The 13,410-nt window shown below is 46.4% G+C and overlaps 2 protein-coding genes across 2 annotated transcripts; both read right to left on the reverse strand.

Annotated features, from left to right (window-relative positions):
- Nucleotides 1-27: 27 nt before the first annotated feature.
- Nucleotides 28-2,057, reverse strand: il22ra2 (interleukin 22 receptor, alpha 2). Its single transcript, XM_030107160.1, has 6 exons — nucleotides 1,994-2,057; nucleotides 1,376-1,490; nucleotides 1,085-1,269; nucleotides 864-1,006; nucleotides 519-676; nucleotides 28-236 (listed from the first exon to the last, which is right to left on the reverse strand). Exons 1-5 carry the CDS (start codon nucleotides 2,055-2,057, stop codon nucleotides 527-529), a joined length of 657 nt encoding a protein of 218 aa, XP_029963020.1. The 3' UTR covers nucleotides 28-236; nucleotides 519-526.
- Nucleotides 2,058-4,816: 2,759 nt separating this feature from the next.
- On the reverse strand, nucleotides 4,817-13,410 carry ifngr1l (interferon gamma receptor 1-like). The gene is made up of 7 exons (XM_030107181.1): nucleotides 13,164-13,410; nucleotides 8,381-8,513; nucleotides 7,741-7,925; nucleotides 7,425-7,627; nucleotides 7,018-7,189; nucleotides 6,626-6,744; nucleotides 4,817-6,546 (listed from the first exon to the last, which is right to left on the reverse strand). The coding sequence occupies exons 1-7, from the start codon at nucleotides 13,228-13,230 to the stop codon at nucleotides 6,193-6,195; spliced, it is 1,233 nt and encodes a 410-aa protein (XP_029963041.1). The 5' UTR covers nucleotides 13,231-13,410; the 3' UTR covers nucleotides 4,817-6,192.

Genomic DNA, 13,410 nt, shown 5'->3' on the forward strand with positions numbered 1-13,410 from the left:
GTACCAAACATCACTCTCTCCTAATAGTGTAATAAAAGTCTTAGTTCCTGAGTGTGGATGAGGTTTTCACGTCTGCTCGGAGTGGACTGCTCAGGTTGAAGTTTCACGCCCTTCGTACTGGAGAGTGGAGTCCATCCCCGCCACCAGCGCGGGGGTCGGTGGCTGCAGCCGTCGAGGTAGCGAGAGGTCATCGAAGGTCAGGTGACGGACGGCGAGTCCAGTCGTTCGGTGCGCGTCTGCGGCGGAGAGGACGGAGAGGCCGTTAGAGACGACACGGGTCTAAAAATAGAGTGGCGGGCGTGGCGGGCGGAGGTGATCTCTCTCCTCCAGGAGTTTCATTTTCCCTCCCTCTTTCTGTCTCGCAGCCTGCAGCGGCCGTTACGTGACAGCAGACACCGACAGGTGTCCTTTCACTCTCAGACGATACCGTCTGCACCGCCGGGCACACAGAAAACACTCCTTCTCACGGATATGGGGGCCCTCCTGAAGTGTGTGTGTGTGTGTGTGTGTGTGCGTACCTGTGTGATCAGACGGTGGTGCCACACTGCAGGCGGCTGCGGGCGCTGCTCTTGGTCTGCGTAGGGATGACGGTCTGGGCCTGCAGGCAGTACTTGGAGTTGTGGTGCAGATCCTTCAGGGTCAGGTTTCTGGTGCAGCAGCCCATCTGCACGACGTCCTGAGGACGAATGTATAGAGTGGACGTGATGAAAAGGACAACATTTTCACAAAAACAAACGACTGTTACTGAAAACAGTAATAATCTCAACATGAAACCAATTTTAAAGAGACATTCTGACGGTAACAGTTGTCATGAACACTTAATTCACAGTATATTTATAATAATGAAATGCTTTCACTCGCACCTCCTCTCCGCTGCTGGGGATGATGTAGATCTTGTAGCGCAGGAGGTTGCGCATCCTCCGGACGTGCATCCTGGGCGGGTTCACTCGGACCATGATGCCTCGCTCCGTGAAGTTCACCCTCAGACCCGGGGGGCTGATTATAGCTGCGGGACATTCACACTGGGCTGAGCGGGTCTGAGGGAGGCGTCCGGCGAGGGGAAGAGCGTGAAGCGGGGACTCACTGTCCATGCGGGGGCTGAACCTGGGGGACAGCGCCCAGGCCGACTGGCTGCTGGTGGACGGCGAGACGGCGCGCACCCTGGCGTAGTACCACTCTCTGGGGTCAGAGGTCACGCCGCTGAGGTCGCAGTCCAGCCGCTGGACGCCCTGGCATCTGTCCACGTCCAGCCACTCGGGCTCGCCGTAACTGTGAGGACGGACAGAGAGGACGGGTCGGCAGGGAGCAGGGATCTGGGAGGCTCATTCACTTCAAGTGTGCATGTATGCACGTGTGTGTGTGTGTTCAGACTCACATCTTCCACTGGACGTGGTACTGCAGCGAGGAGCCGTTGTTGGGTGGAGACCAGTGCAGGACGTTCTTGTAGTCCACAGAGTGGAACCTGACAGGCGCCGGCGGAGCCAGCATCTCTGGACACAACAACAAGTTCAGGCTGCAAGTTCCCTCTACACACACACACACACACACACACACACTGCTGGAAAGGTCAGAGGGCTCTGACATTATGAGGAGACACACATCCCTCGGCGCCGGGCGTTGTGAAAAGACAACAGATGCTATTCTGCTGGCTGCAGATCAGGCGGCGCTCCCTCCTCCTCAGTCAATCGACTCATGTTTGTTTTCTCTGCAGTCCTCAATAAAAACCTCCTGAACCTAAACTGAAACGCTCTTCTGCTTCGTCTCACGTGGAGAAGAGTGAGAACGATCTGTGTCTATAAACCACTAACACTTTTTTAATTTTTTGTTTTGCAGAGTTTGTTATAAATCCAAATTTTAAGTATGTAAAAAAACTACATTTTCATGCAAAGCCATAAGTTTCACAAGGATGAACGAGCAAGAAAAGACTGATTGTTTCCCTCTGACCCAGAACCAAATGGATGGATGGATGGATGGATGGATGGATGGAGGATACCTTGCGGGCGGCAGTCCTCCAGGCTCCCCAGCAGCAGCGCGGCTCCCAGCAGCAGGGCGGTCATGATGCTGTCTGCCTCCGTCCTCCTTCGCTCAGCCTTTAACCTGCCGCCAACTTCCCCATCCGCCCTCCATCACGGCTGCCATTTATGGCCATCCTGACATAACCAGGTCACTCAGGTAACGTTACACAGCCCGACGTCACTTTGAACCAATTTTATGAGTTTCTCCCGCAGATGGATCCGGTTCCACGTGACCCAGGTTCAACCTTTGGTCTTTATTTGGATTCTTTCTGCTCTGTTATTGATACAGAGGAGAAACAAAAAAAAACATGACATTGTTTGAGTTTTAAAGGTTGACTTTATATGACATGAAGGTGGAAGTTGACGCGTCTGTGTGTGTGTCTGTGTGTGTGTGTGTGTGTGTGTGTGTGTGTGTGTGTGTGTGTATGTGTAAAACAGGAGAATCCTGAAACTGAAGAAGTAAAATTGAACAGGTCTATTGTGGATGCAGTAAATCTAAAGTTCCATTCCCCGCATGAGGCTTTGTGTCGGGTTGTTCCCCCTCAGTTCTCCTCATGACCCGGTTTCATCCCTTTCACAGAAGCACAGGCGATCTCCGTTTTCTTTAAATGTTAAAGTTTACTGGAAGCCTGTTAGATAATGATGCAAAGACAAAGCGTCGGCGGTCGTCACAGGAAGAAGGGAAAGCTGGCAGCTTTACTACTTCTTTCTCAGCACTTCGTGTTTCCACTTCATGATATTTACTTTTGTTAAAGGGCAGATCAATATTTACAGCCACTGCTGAGGCAATAGGGCTATTTTTACACCCGGCTAATTACACATTGTATGTTTTAATGGTTTGGTCCAGTTGAGATGAAATAATGAATCATTTGGTGCCTGAGCTTGCTCCTCTGTCCGTGTTCCACACAGCTTCGTCAAACCTCTCAGCTGATGAGAAACTCGTCTTTAAACTCATTTCAAAGCTAATTTCTTTCCCATGTAAAAAGTCATCGCCACAGGCATTTCTCAACAGCTGTGTCTCTTTTGTTTTTGGGGTTGATTTGCCAACAGAAAACATATTGTATAAAAAAACGGAATAAGAAAAAAATATTTAATAGTTAGAAAAAACCTTCACGTCTCCTGCAGATTTGTCCACACACTAAAACATGTTGGGTCATTTTGTTAACCCAATCGCTGGGTTATGAAGTCAGTAACCCAATTTGGGCTATTATGATACATTTGGAGTTATTTATTGCAACTCATGTGTTGGGTTAGAGTCCATCAGACCCAACTCGGATTTTTAAACTCAGCACATGGGTTGTTTTGAACACTGTTGGGTTGTCAACAGGTCCGTGTGTCACTTCTGTCTTCTCTCTCTGCAACACAGTGGTCCTCTGGCTCTCTGATGCAGTACAGGGTTGTGCTTATTTACACTACATATCTAATTCACACGACTGTGCGGCGTCACGTCATGTGGATTAGATATGTAATGTAAATAAGCATGTCATCATGCCATGTCATCCACAGAAAAATATGCTTGAGCGAGCATATTTCCGTTGGACACAGCGAGGCTGAGGAGGGGGATCTGTCGGTTGTGTTATTTTAATTTATCTACGAATCAAAATTTTTGGAAGACTAAACCAATGTGTTTAGCTGAATTAACACAGAATTGTAGTTAATTTGACCCAGAGTTTGGGCACATTCAACCAGTACATATGGTAAAATTGACCCAGGGCTGAAATTAATTTGATGCAACAGTTGGGTTAAAAATGAGCACAATATTCAACCCAATCTGATGGTAGAATCGACCCGGACTGAAGCTGATTTGACCCAATGATTGGATTAAATCTGTGAACCCATCTGTTGGGTTAAAGAGACCAACCCATTTTGTTGGGTAAAAATAACTGCTGTTGGGCTGGTCCAATATTGATTAACTGTTGGGTTAACAAATAAACCAATTTGGGTTGTTTTTCACCATTCATTTTTTAGGGTGCATGTTGTTTGCTTTGCAGCCACTGTAAAGATGTCTATAACAACAGTGAAAATATGAAATATTTTAAATATTAAAATAAAACAATGAATATGAAAATAAAATAAGTGAAGATGGAATACTGAATGTTGCAAAACAAAGGGAAAAAAAACCTAGGTTTTCTGTTTATCAGTATTACTTAATGAAAGTATTATTAGCACTTCACAGTAGAAGACAGATGGTGCAGTAAATCAATAAATACAGGCTAGTTTTAAGCATATAAATGTATTATAAAAAAAATTACACATTATCATGTAACTGGAACAACCAGGATTCCAGTAGTGCAATACTATATTTGACACATTATCATAACATTTTGGAAATGATCCAAGAGGTTTGCTTCATTAAGAAGTCGTATATAAAGAAATGTTTGAATTATAACTGCAGCTCACTCTAAATTCAGAGTATATGTCAGGTGTGAAGTGTTTAGATGAGTTAATGTGAGAAGATGATGTCGGGGATGTGTGGAGGTCAGATTACCAGAAACCAGACACACAGGTGTAAAAGTGAAGCCTATTAACTCTAACTGGAAGCAAAACGGCTCACACACTCCTCAGAAGAGGAAGGAAACGGCAGACACCCACACACACACACTCCGGTGCAGCCATGTCGGGAGGGGCGGGGCGGGGTTTCGCTCGTCACTTTACTGGACTCAAAGGGAGGAACCGAGCGAATCGGCCAAATGTCACATCTGCAACGTGCAGCGGAAGCGGACGTGAAGCGCGCCGCCGTCAACTTCCTTTATTTAACCCAGTAAACGACGCACCATAACAAGGAGAGCAAACACAGAAGGTACATTTAGTGCAAGCCTTTATTTGACATAGAAGATATGTCTTAGAAAAGTGATGCAACTGACGCAAAAAAAAAAGGCAGTTATTTTCAGCACTTCCCGAAAACACAAGAAACATTATTATTACGCTCTGAACAGACGTTATCAGCTTTTTGAAAAGGGAGGACAAATAAACAAAACGAGACAAACCCCTTACAGAAGTTATCCCGACAGTGAATAAAGTGCCATTCACAACACACTCAACGTTCTCACGCATTCTACTTTCCCCAATAAGGTGAAATTCTATTCAAATCATTTTCCTTTTGAAAACCTCGTATTTTCATCAATAATCACTAATAACATGATATTGCATTTTCCTTATTCGCTCCACTTCTATGAACAGTCGCTGCGTTGGCACAGATGATGAAAACAAAAAGCATGTACAGAGCACACACTCACACACATCTGTTCAAATAGGAAACTTACACTGAAAACCGTCCTCAAACATTGGGACGATTCCACACATCTGCAGCAGAAGACAGCATGAGATGCTTTATATGTAACGTAAAGGAGCTAGCAGCTCGGTTAGAGAGAAGCACGTCTGGATCGGATGGAGGACGGTAGTGCAAATAATCAGAAGCAGGTTGATTAATGCAGTAACTGCTGACGTGCGGGAGGTTGTCTGCGTAGTGGGAGTAAAGAAGCGGAGCAGAACGCCGGGCCCTTTCAGTCCTGGAAAGCGGAGTTATTTCACGACGGAATCGGCTTGAGGCCTGAAATCCAGGGGCCTCTGTCTTAATGCAGTCTCGTCTCCGGTCTCCTCACTCCGAGGCTCGGCGTCTCTCGGCGTTCCTCTGCAGTGCGGACAACTGTGCTTGCTCGTGCGGAATCGTTGAGCTTCTCTCAAGAAATGACCTGTTGAACCTGAACTGGACCGGACTGTGACTCCACCGAGAGGCGAAATCGGAACAAAACCATTCTCACCCCATTCTCACCCCAATACGTATTCAGAGAAACTGTTCCCCCCTCGTGGCGGACGTTAAGTTTACGTTATCGTGGCACGTCGAGTTAAAAGTGCATGAGCGTTTAGGCAAGTTAAGAAATAAAAAAAAGGAGGGTTTAAAAAAAAAAAACAACAAAAACACGAGGAGTTTAATCCCACAGCGACAGCAGCTCATGTAACGCGTCCTGACAGTTCAGAGAGCGACGCAGTAATGGAGGAGTACTGATCATATCCTCACTTTCACAAAGATCTATTTAGTTTTCTGCAGAAGTGCTGAGGGGGCTGTGGGTGATCGCTGCTGCGAGCTGAGGCAACCAAACCATGCTGTCGCGGCAGCCTCTTCAACGCGTTTCTGTTTTGTAACCACGGCCCTCCTGGAGTTGTGGACCCGAGGCGCTCAGCCGCGGTAACCCTCGGCCGTGTCGCCCGGCTCCAGCTGGACCTGCACGCCGCGCGGCTCGTAGCTGGACGGGACGTCGTCCTCGTCCAGGCCGCCGTGCATGTAGGCGGACTCCTCCCCGCCGGGCCGCTCTTCCTCGATGTCGTTGGACACTCCTTCGTCTTCGGACGGCAGGCCGAGGCGCCGGCGGTGGGTGTAGTCCGAGGAGTCGGTGGCGGGAGGGGTGAAAGCTATGAAGTCTGGGACGTCAGGCTCGACCTCTGTCAGAGGAGTGGACGCAACGACCTCCACCCCCGTCAAAGTGCTCGGCTCAACCTCCAAGGTCCTCGGCGACGACGGGCTGCTGAAGATCTACGGAGACAAAGACACTTTCAGTCCCTGCTGATTCAGCCTAATGCTTCCAGTCTTGAACTATCGGATGCGAGCGTACCAGAGGATCCGGAGTCTCACTGTAGGCTTTAGTCTTTTTGCGAAAGTACATGAGGAGGACAAGCGCAAGTACAACGGTCAACAAGCCCACGGCGACGAAGACGAAGGTGTACGTGTGATCTGAACAGAACAAAGAAATGTCAGCAGGAAGACTCAGACACGGCTTCATGAAGCTCGCCATCGAGAAAAGTCAATCCAAATAAAAATGAACTTTCAAAAACTGAACCAAACAAACAGAAGCCGGCTGGAGATCAGAAGCAAAAATAAGAAAAGAGAAGAAAGTTTCGTCAAAGAATGAGTGAAGATTTGTTTGTTTTAATCAGGAGCAGAACAAAGGAATGCAGAATACTTGAGCAACATGGGCTCAAAAACGGCGGCGGGATTTTACTCAACCGTCAGACGGAGGGATCTCAAAGGGCAGAGCGCAGTAGACCTGGTCCCCCTTCACCACCATCTGCTCCAGGTCTCCGCTGATGGTCAGGCAGTGCTCCTTCTGCTGAGGGTCGACCGGCAGCGACTCCTCACACACCTCCTCCTCGCAGAGGTAGGAGTGGTGATCTTGCTTCTGCACAGACGGGGTGGGGAGCAGGGGGGGTCGACATGAGGACTTGCTGCACGGCACGCAGTCTCGGCCAGCGGTGTCAGACGACAGGAACAGGTCCTGCTTTTGCGACCTCGACTTCAATTCCAACCTTTGTTTGTGTGATATTTAAATTGAGGAAACTGACAAAGGTCCGCGATGTGTTTCCTCTGATTATAAACAGGATAAAAAAAAAAAAAAAAAAAAAAGTGAAACTGACCTCCTGGTTGACGATGGCAACCCTGTAATCGAAAACGGGCAGGTCGTCGCTCAGGAGGGCGTCGTGGCTTTTCTTCTTCCTGGTTTTTGCCGGTCGATCGCCGAGCACCTCCCTGTGCAGCATGAGCCAGGGGTGCTGGAAGCGCAGCAGGACGCTGTCGTGAGGCTGCGCCGTGACGTTGACTGACGGGAGCTCCACGAAACCTGAAAACCAGCGTGGAAAAGACAGTCTCATGCTCCAGACCCGGGCCAACGACTGCTGTTTGCTGTGCCGTCACTGGAAAAGTCACTGGGTGTTTCGTGAAACTGTCACTCACAAATGTGGTTCACGTCTGCGTCCTTGAAGTAGCTGAAGGTGATTCCGTCCTCGGACGGCGAGGGGTCGGACTCCTGGTCGCCGTCCACAGCAGTGACCGTGAGAAAATACGCTTCTGATGGATCCGACAGGAAGGAGAGATCGGCCTCGCGAGCGGGAGCCTCCACCCAGGAGACGTTACGGAAACTGGAGGGGAAAAAAAACAACAAACAAACAAAACAAAAAGCCAAATTAAGTAATCTTAATGATGTCGAAGGTCACAGCCTAAAGCTGTCTAACTTTCAGTACGAGTTACGGCCCAGTGGGATGGGTTTCATCCCAATATAAGAAACTACAGGTTCTACATCTAAAACAGCTGGTATGACGCTCAGAAACCGGTACGACAGTGAGCTGTTGCTCATGAGTCTATTTGTGGATGTTAAATTTACTTCACAATAATATTTTATCTTGCCTTAAAGACTCAATCCTAAGTCTGTAGATTCCTCCCCACCCTGCCTTAAACTGAACTTCAATCAAATGTACAGCCAACACCCATTGTGTCAACTTTAAATTCAACACTACAAAGTGGAAAAATAAACCTTATCATAAGAACTGTGGATGATAAAGCCTCATCTTCTTCAGGGATGAAGGAAGACACCCACCCGTCTACATTTGTCTTGTAATAGGCTCCGATGTCCACTCTGAACCTGAGTCCCGGGGTGATCTGGTCGTAGTCCCACTTTAAGACGTTGTTCATACTCTGGCAGTGCAGGGTCACGTTGGCTGGCGGTTCCACTGTTGAGACAAAGGCGCGAACATCAGACTGCAGGTTGGGACGACATGACGCCTACAAAAGGAGGAGGAGGAAAATAATCTGGATTCATCTCTGAAGGGAATTATGGTGGCAGATCAGTGGATTACAGCACAAGTGCTGCCAAGTAATTTGAGTTGGAGTCGATAAAAATCTCAGTGTGAGGAAATACACTCGATGCTCCACCAGAGGGCGCAGTCTGAACACATTACATGCTCTGAAGTGAAGCAGATCAAAGTATGTTCAGTGCAGCCCACGCAACGGCTAAACAAGACGGCGTCCAAAAGCGTTCAGCAATGCAAACATGACAAAGAGGATACGGATCCGTGTGCAGCTTCCTGAACCGAGTCTCCGGGTCTCAACAGTCACTTAATTCAAAACAAAGACGGAAAACGGCTCTCTCTGGGGATTCATTATCATTCCACCGCCGTGACTTCAGATGTTCCTCTTATTGTCCGAATCGCACAACTGCAAGCAGTTCATGTTGGCACATGTCTGATATTTCAGCCCGGGGTGAACAAGCAGGCATGTCAAGAGCAGCGCCGTACACACAGAGTGAAACCACAGGATCCTTTTGTGGAATTCATCACAATAAACCAAATTATGATACTTTATCATCAAAATCCTTATCTCTCAGTGTTCAAAACACACCTTTTAATGTTCTACACTATCAAGCCTTGTGAACAACCCAGACTGGATTTGAATGCTTCAACAAGCTCAGCTTGTTTAGACGTGAATATTTCATTCACAAAAGTGAAAGAAGAAGACGCTCACGTGCCCAAAAAACAAAAAAACAAAATTTTAAGCATGGTTTCGTTTCCTCTTTGAAATTACAGATAGGTGCTCGCACATGATCACACCCACCCACGCAAACGCCGAGGTGCGAGAAGACACGGCTAAATTGACAAGGCCGCACCGTGAGGAGGTGACAACCACAACAGATGCTGGGTGCAGAGAATGTCACCACAAGTCTCACACACACACACACACACACACACACACACACACTCACACTCACTCACGCTCACAGGGCTACCAAAATTTAACTGCCACTGTGGGAAAAAAAAAAAAAAAAAAAAAGAATCACAAAGACATATGACACAAGTCGAAACCTGCAATAAACCTCAAGACTTTCACCTCAAAGCAGGCATGGCAGGATAAAACCATAAGGAAGGTGGCTTGGTGTAAGTGGTCTGAGCTCTGAACGACAGAAACCAGAAATAAACGATCATCGCGTCACATGAAATGCAGAACCGAGGCCATCTAGGCCGACCACGCTGGCATGATTAGTGCCTACAAAGCAAAAAAAAAAAAGGAGGCAGGAAGAGAAGGCAGACGCTGTCGGCAGTCACATGAGTGCAAATCAAAACGCTTGACACAATGGTTCCAAATTAATTAATGAAATTAAACTTAAAAAAAAAAAAAAGTTGTTTTCTCTCTCCCACCATCATCTTTATAACCTGCGGTGAATTGTTACGTGACATCCAGGCATCAGTGAGGCGACCACAAACAGGTCTAAGTTTAGCAGGAAGTTCCCCGTCATGACTCAATCATTATTCTTTGCTACTGAATGACTCATCGCCACAAGCTTCAAAAAATCTCACTGACCTATGCAAAAAACACCCAGTGGATGCTGGACAAAGGCGAGTGATCGATCCTGCTCGTGTTTCAGCTTCAGGAGCCTCGAACATAACAAGAAAACCACTGTGGCAACATCAAACCCACACGGCGTCTCGCTGCGGCTGGATTCGTCACCTGTGTGACCCCAGGACCCCCGTTCACACAACACGCTCAGGAAACACACCACAAGCTACTGTAACACAAAATCTCCTGCATAACTATCACAAACACGCTGCGCTCTGCAATAAAAGAAACGCAGTGCGTGACAGCTTACTGTGGTTGTAGTTAACAGCTTTTTAAAAAGATGTACGGTGTGAACACAACGAGAATTTCTTATTGTATGGACTTCTTCTCAGTGCCGAGTCCTTTAAAAAATAAAATTCCCATGTTGAAATGTAGTTTCATCTAAAAAGTTACGGCATCAGTTGAGAAACTGTGGCAGAGACTGAAACTCCAGGGTCCAACTGCTTTTAAGCGTCCAGCTAGAGTGGAAATAAAGCTTCTAATACAAAACTCAGCGTAACTTTAACAATAAAAACCCACAGATGTCTTTGAAAATAATCAAACACAACAATAACAGTTGAGAGAGTTCTCTCTGAGTGTCTGCAGGCTGTGCGAATGCAGACACAAAAGGTATTTTGTTCTGGCAGAAAAGACTCGGAGGGAAACATTTAAGCTTAACAAACACCTCAAAACACAAGTTTACTATTACAGAACATACTGGAGCAAATTAAGATATTTATTCAGGCATTACTAAAAGATCTTTCTCGAGATGCAGAACCTCTGTAAAATGGTTGCATATGAAACTAATTTTAGACATCAGTCGGGATTTCATTTCTCCTGAGCTTTAGCGTGTGGGAGACCGCACAGCGCTGCAGAAGAAACCGGTCAAAGAAAACTGAAGTGGAATCGTCGCCTCTGTGCAGGTTCGACAAAGGAGAACAAGCAGCTGCATTTGCAGAAAAGGTCTTTACAAGTGAGCAAAACTGGGTTAAAATTTTAATCCTAAACAATTTGTCACGTGTAACGATTACATTCAACCACCTGCTTCATTCAGACTGGACGCTGAGAGAAGCTGGAGCCAAACCAAGCTGATATTGAGAGACAAACAGGGAAGAACTGTCTAGAAACTGACCACAATGCCACTTACAGATAACTTAATGCCACCAAAGAACCCACTGTGAAAATTTCTGGATTGACTTAAAGTACCTGAGGGAACTAAGAAACCTTATTTCACTGGAAGTCGACAGAAAAAAAAATCATCTGAGTAGCATGGGCTGAGGTGAGCTGAATTATAACTTCACCGAGAGATACTGTCTGGACTCACTGGGGCAAAACTCACAGCACTGGAACATCCAGAGCCGTGAATTTCACCTGTGGATTTCTCTGCTGCCAAAAATCTGTCACTTCCACTCTGGCACTGAGTCACACATCACCTGATGAGTCAGATCTGTAAATGGTTCAACATTCACACCGACTGTCTGACTGTAGGTTTGTTTCTGACTTCACGGGTGGAGCCTCACAGCCGCAGGCCCACTTGAGCCGACGTGCGGTGAAACAGTTACATTATCGGTAATTTCACGTCAACATTTCCTGATCACAACCAAATCGATAGTGAAATTGTAATGCTCCTGTAGAAGAAACCTCCAAAAAATAAAACGGTACTGATGACATTTGTGTAATGGATTAGTGATCTGTTATGTCTACAATTTGATTTATTCATCAAGATAAAGTTAATATTGGAAAGATCTACCAGAGATCTAATGCATCAAAATAACAGAGTAACATCTCATATCTCTGTCACTGTGTGCGATGGAACATATTTGGCTGAGGAAATGTTGGTGTCTGAGTTTGGAGGGCACAGATCATCTGACTGTTTGAATTGTTGCTTGTAAACAAATCCGGTACGGATCACCTAACAGCATAACCACCCCAGCTTGATTCCAGGACAGAAACACATGGAAATGTGTATTTGTCCTATAGCTAATAACAATGTTATGTTACATGGTAGCAACATTACTACTATTAAAACAAGTTTTTTTCCCTCCCATTTTCAAGCATATGTATACAGCGTTTGTATATTTTACTAACTAAATGGGAGTGGGTCACTTTTCCATGGGGGTTACTTCTCCATCTGATGTCTGTAGACCTTTGGCATGCTTGCCCTGAGCTATGAAACTTCCTTGTACATTTTTAATCTGACAAAATACTAACACAAAATCAAGACGCTCTTCTTTATGCAGCTAACAGCAAAATGAGCAGTGTTGAGAAAGTAATACATGACCTGCACTGGCCAGTGTTGTGCAACCACTCAATATAATATCTTACTTGGATAGCACTGATAATATTACCTTCCCAAAACTGAAAATGAGCCACATTTACACGATATTTTATTGACGGGTGCACAAATACACAATGTGCTAACTTTTCTTGCAATTTGTCTTGTTTATTATTTACATGAAAAAAATGCACATTGGGCATGAATGTGCCTTTAAGTGTGTGCAGATGTGTTGCACGACTGGAGGAATTGGGCAATACTGAAAACTACAAAGAGGAAATAAAGAAAACACCCAAACCTCTGAGAAGTCGTTCAAGAAGCTGAACGAGTCAGCTGGTTTATCCCGGCTGTGATCAGAGTTTTTCTCACGCTTTGGGGCTTCTGTTGCTGCTACGCATTGGTGTGAACATTTAATATCTGCCAGCAACAGACGGAGTTAAAGATAAGGGACTTTCCGCCACATAAGACATTGCTGGTGTTGATCCGTACCGTGTTTGTCCGATTTTAGGAAACTCCCTTCCTTTCCTGCTACAATACTAGCTGCCAGCTAGCAGGAATCTGCTAACGCCTTCTCACAACATCGACTCCGTTCTTTAAACATCTCCACACAAACACAGAACACTTACAACCTGCCTCGACGTCTACGAGGTGAAATAATGTCTCAAACTTGAACAGAAAGCGCTCTGTTTCTTGCTTATTACCAGAGAAGCGTGGCGGCTAACAGCCACGGACTCACCGCTAGCCGCGACGACGCTCATCCAGAGGACGAGGCAGGAAACGGGACAAAGAGAAGCGAACCCCATGGTCTGCTCGAGACTCCGGCACGCGCTGTTTCTGTCAGAGAAGATACCTAAAAAAGGCTCAGACTGGTGGTGCGTTTCATCACGGAGCTACAGCGCAACCAGCGTACGGCCGGAGCTGCAGACGCTCATCCCAGAAACTCCGCCGCGCAGCTCGGACTGGATCCCGCCAATGGTCACTGG

The sequence above is a fragment of the Salarias fasciatus genome, chromosome 13, assembly GCF_902148845.1.
Source record: "Salarias fasciatus chromosome 13, fSalaFa1.1, whole genome shotgun sequence".
NCBI classification, from domain to species: Eukaryota; Metazoa; Chordata; class Actinopteri; order Blenniiformes; family Blenniidae; genus Salarias; species Salarias fasciatus.

Excerpts from the sequence above, each read along its gene's own strand:
- il22ra2 (XM_030107160.1), bottom strand. The coding sequence starts at position 2,057 with ATGACCGCCCTGCTGCTGGGAGCCGCGCTGCTGCTGGGGAGCCTGGAG. Across the intron at positions 1,491-1,993 it reads GGAGGACTGCCGCCCGCAAG|AGATGCTGGCTCCGCCGGCG; the intron begins GTATCCTCCATC and ends TGTTGTGTCCAG. Across the intron at positions 1,270-1,375 it reads TACCACGTCCAGTGGAAGAT|TTACGGCGAGCCCGAGTGGC; the intron begins GTGAGTCTGAAC and ends CCGTCCTCACAG.
- ifngr1l (XM_030107181.1), bottom strand. The coding sequence starts at position 13,230 with ATGGGGTTCGCTTCTCTTTGTCCCGTTTCCTGCCTCGTCCTCTGGATG. Across the intron at positions 8,514-13,163 it reads GAGCGTCGTCGCGGCTAGCG|TGGAACCGCCAGCCAACGTG; the intron begins GTGAGTCCGTGG and ends TTGTCTCAACAG. Across the intron at positions 6,745-7,017 it reads TGAGATCCCTCCGTCTGACG|ATCACACGTACACCTTCGTC; the intron begins GTTGAGTAAAAT and ends TGTTCTGTTCAG.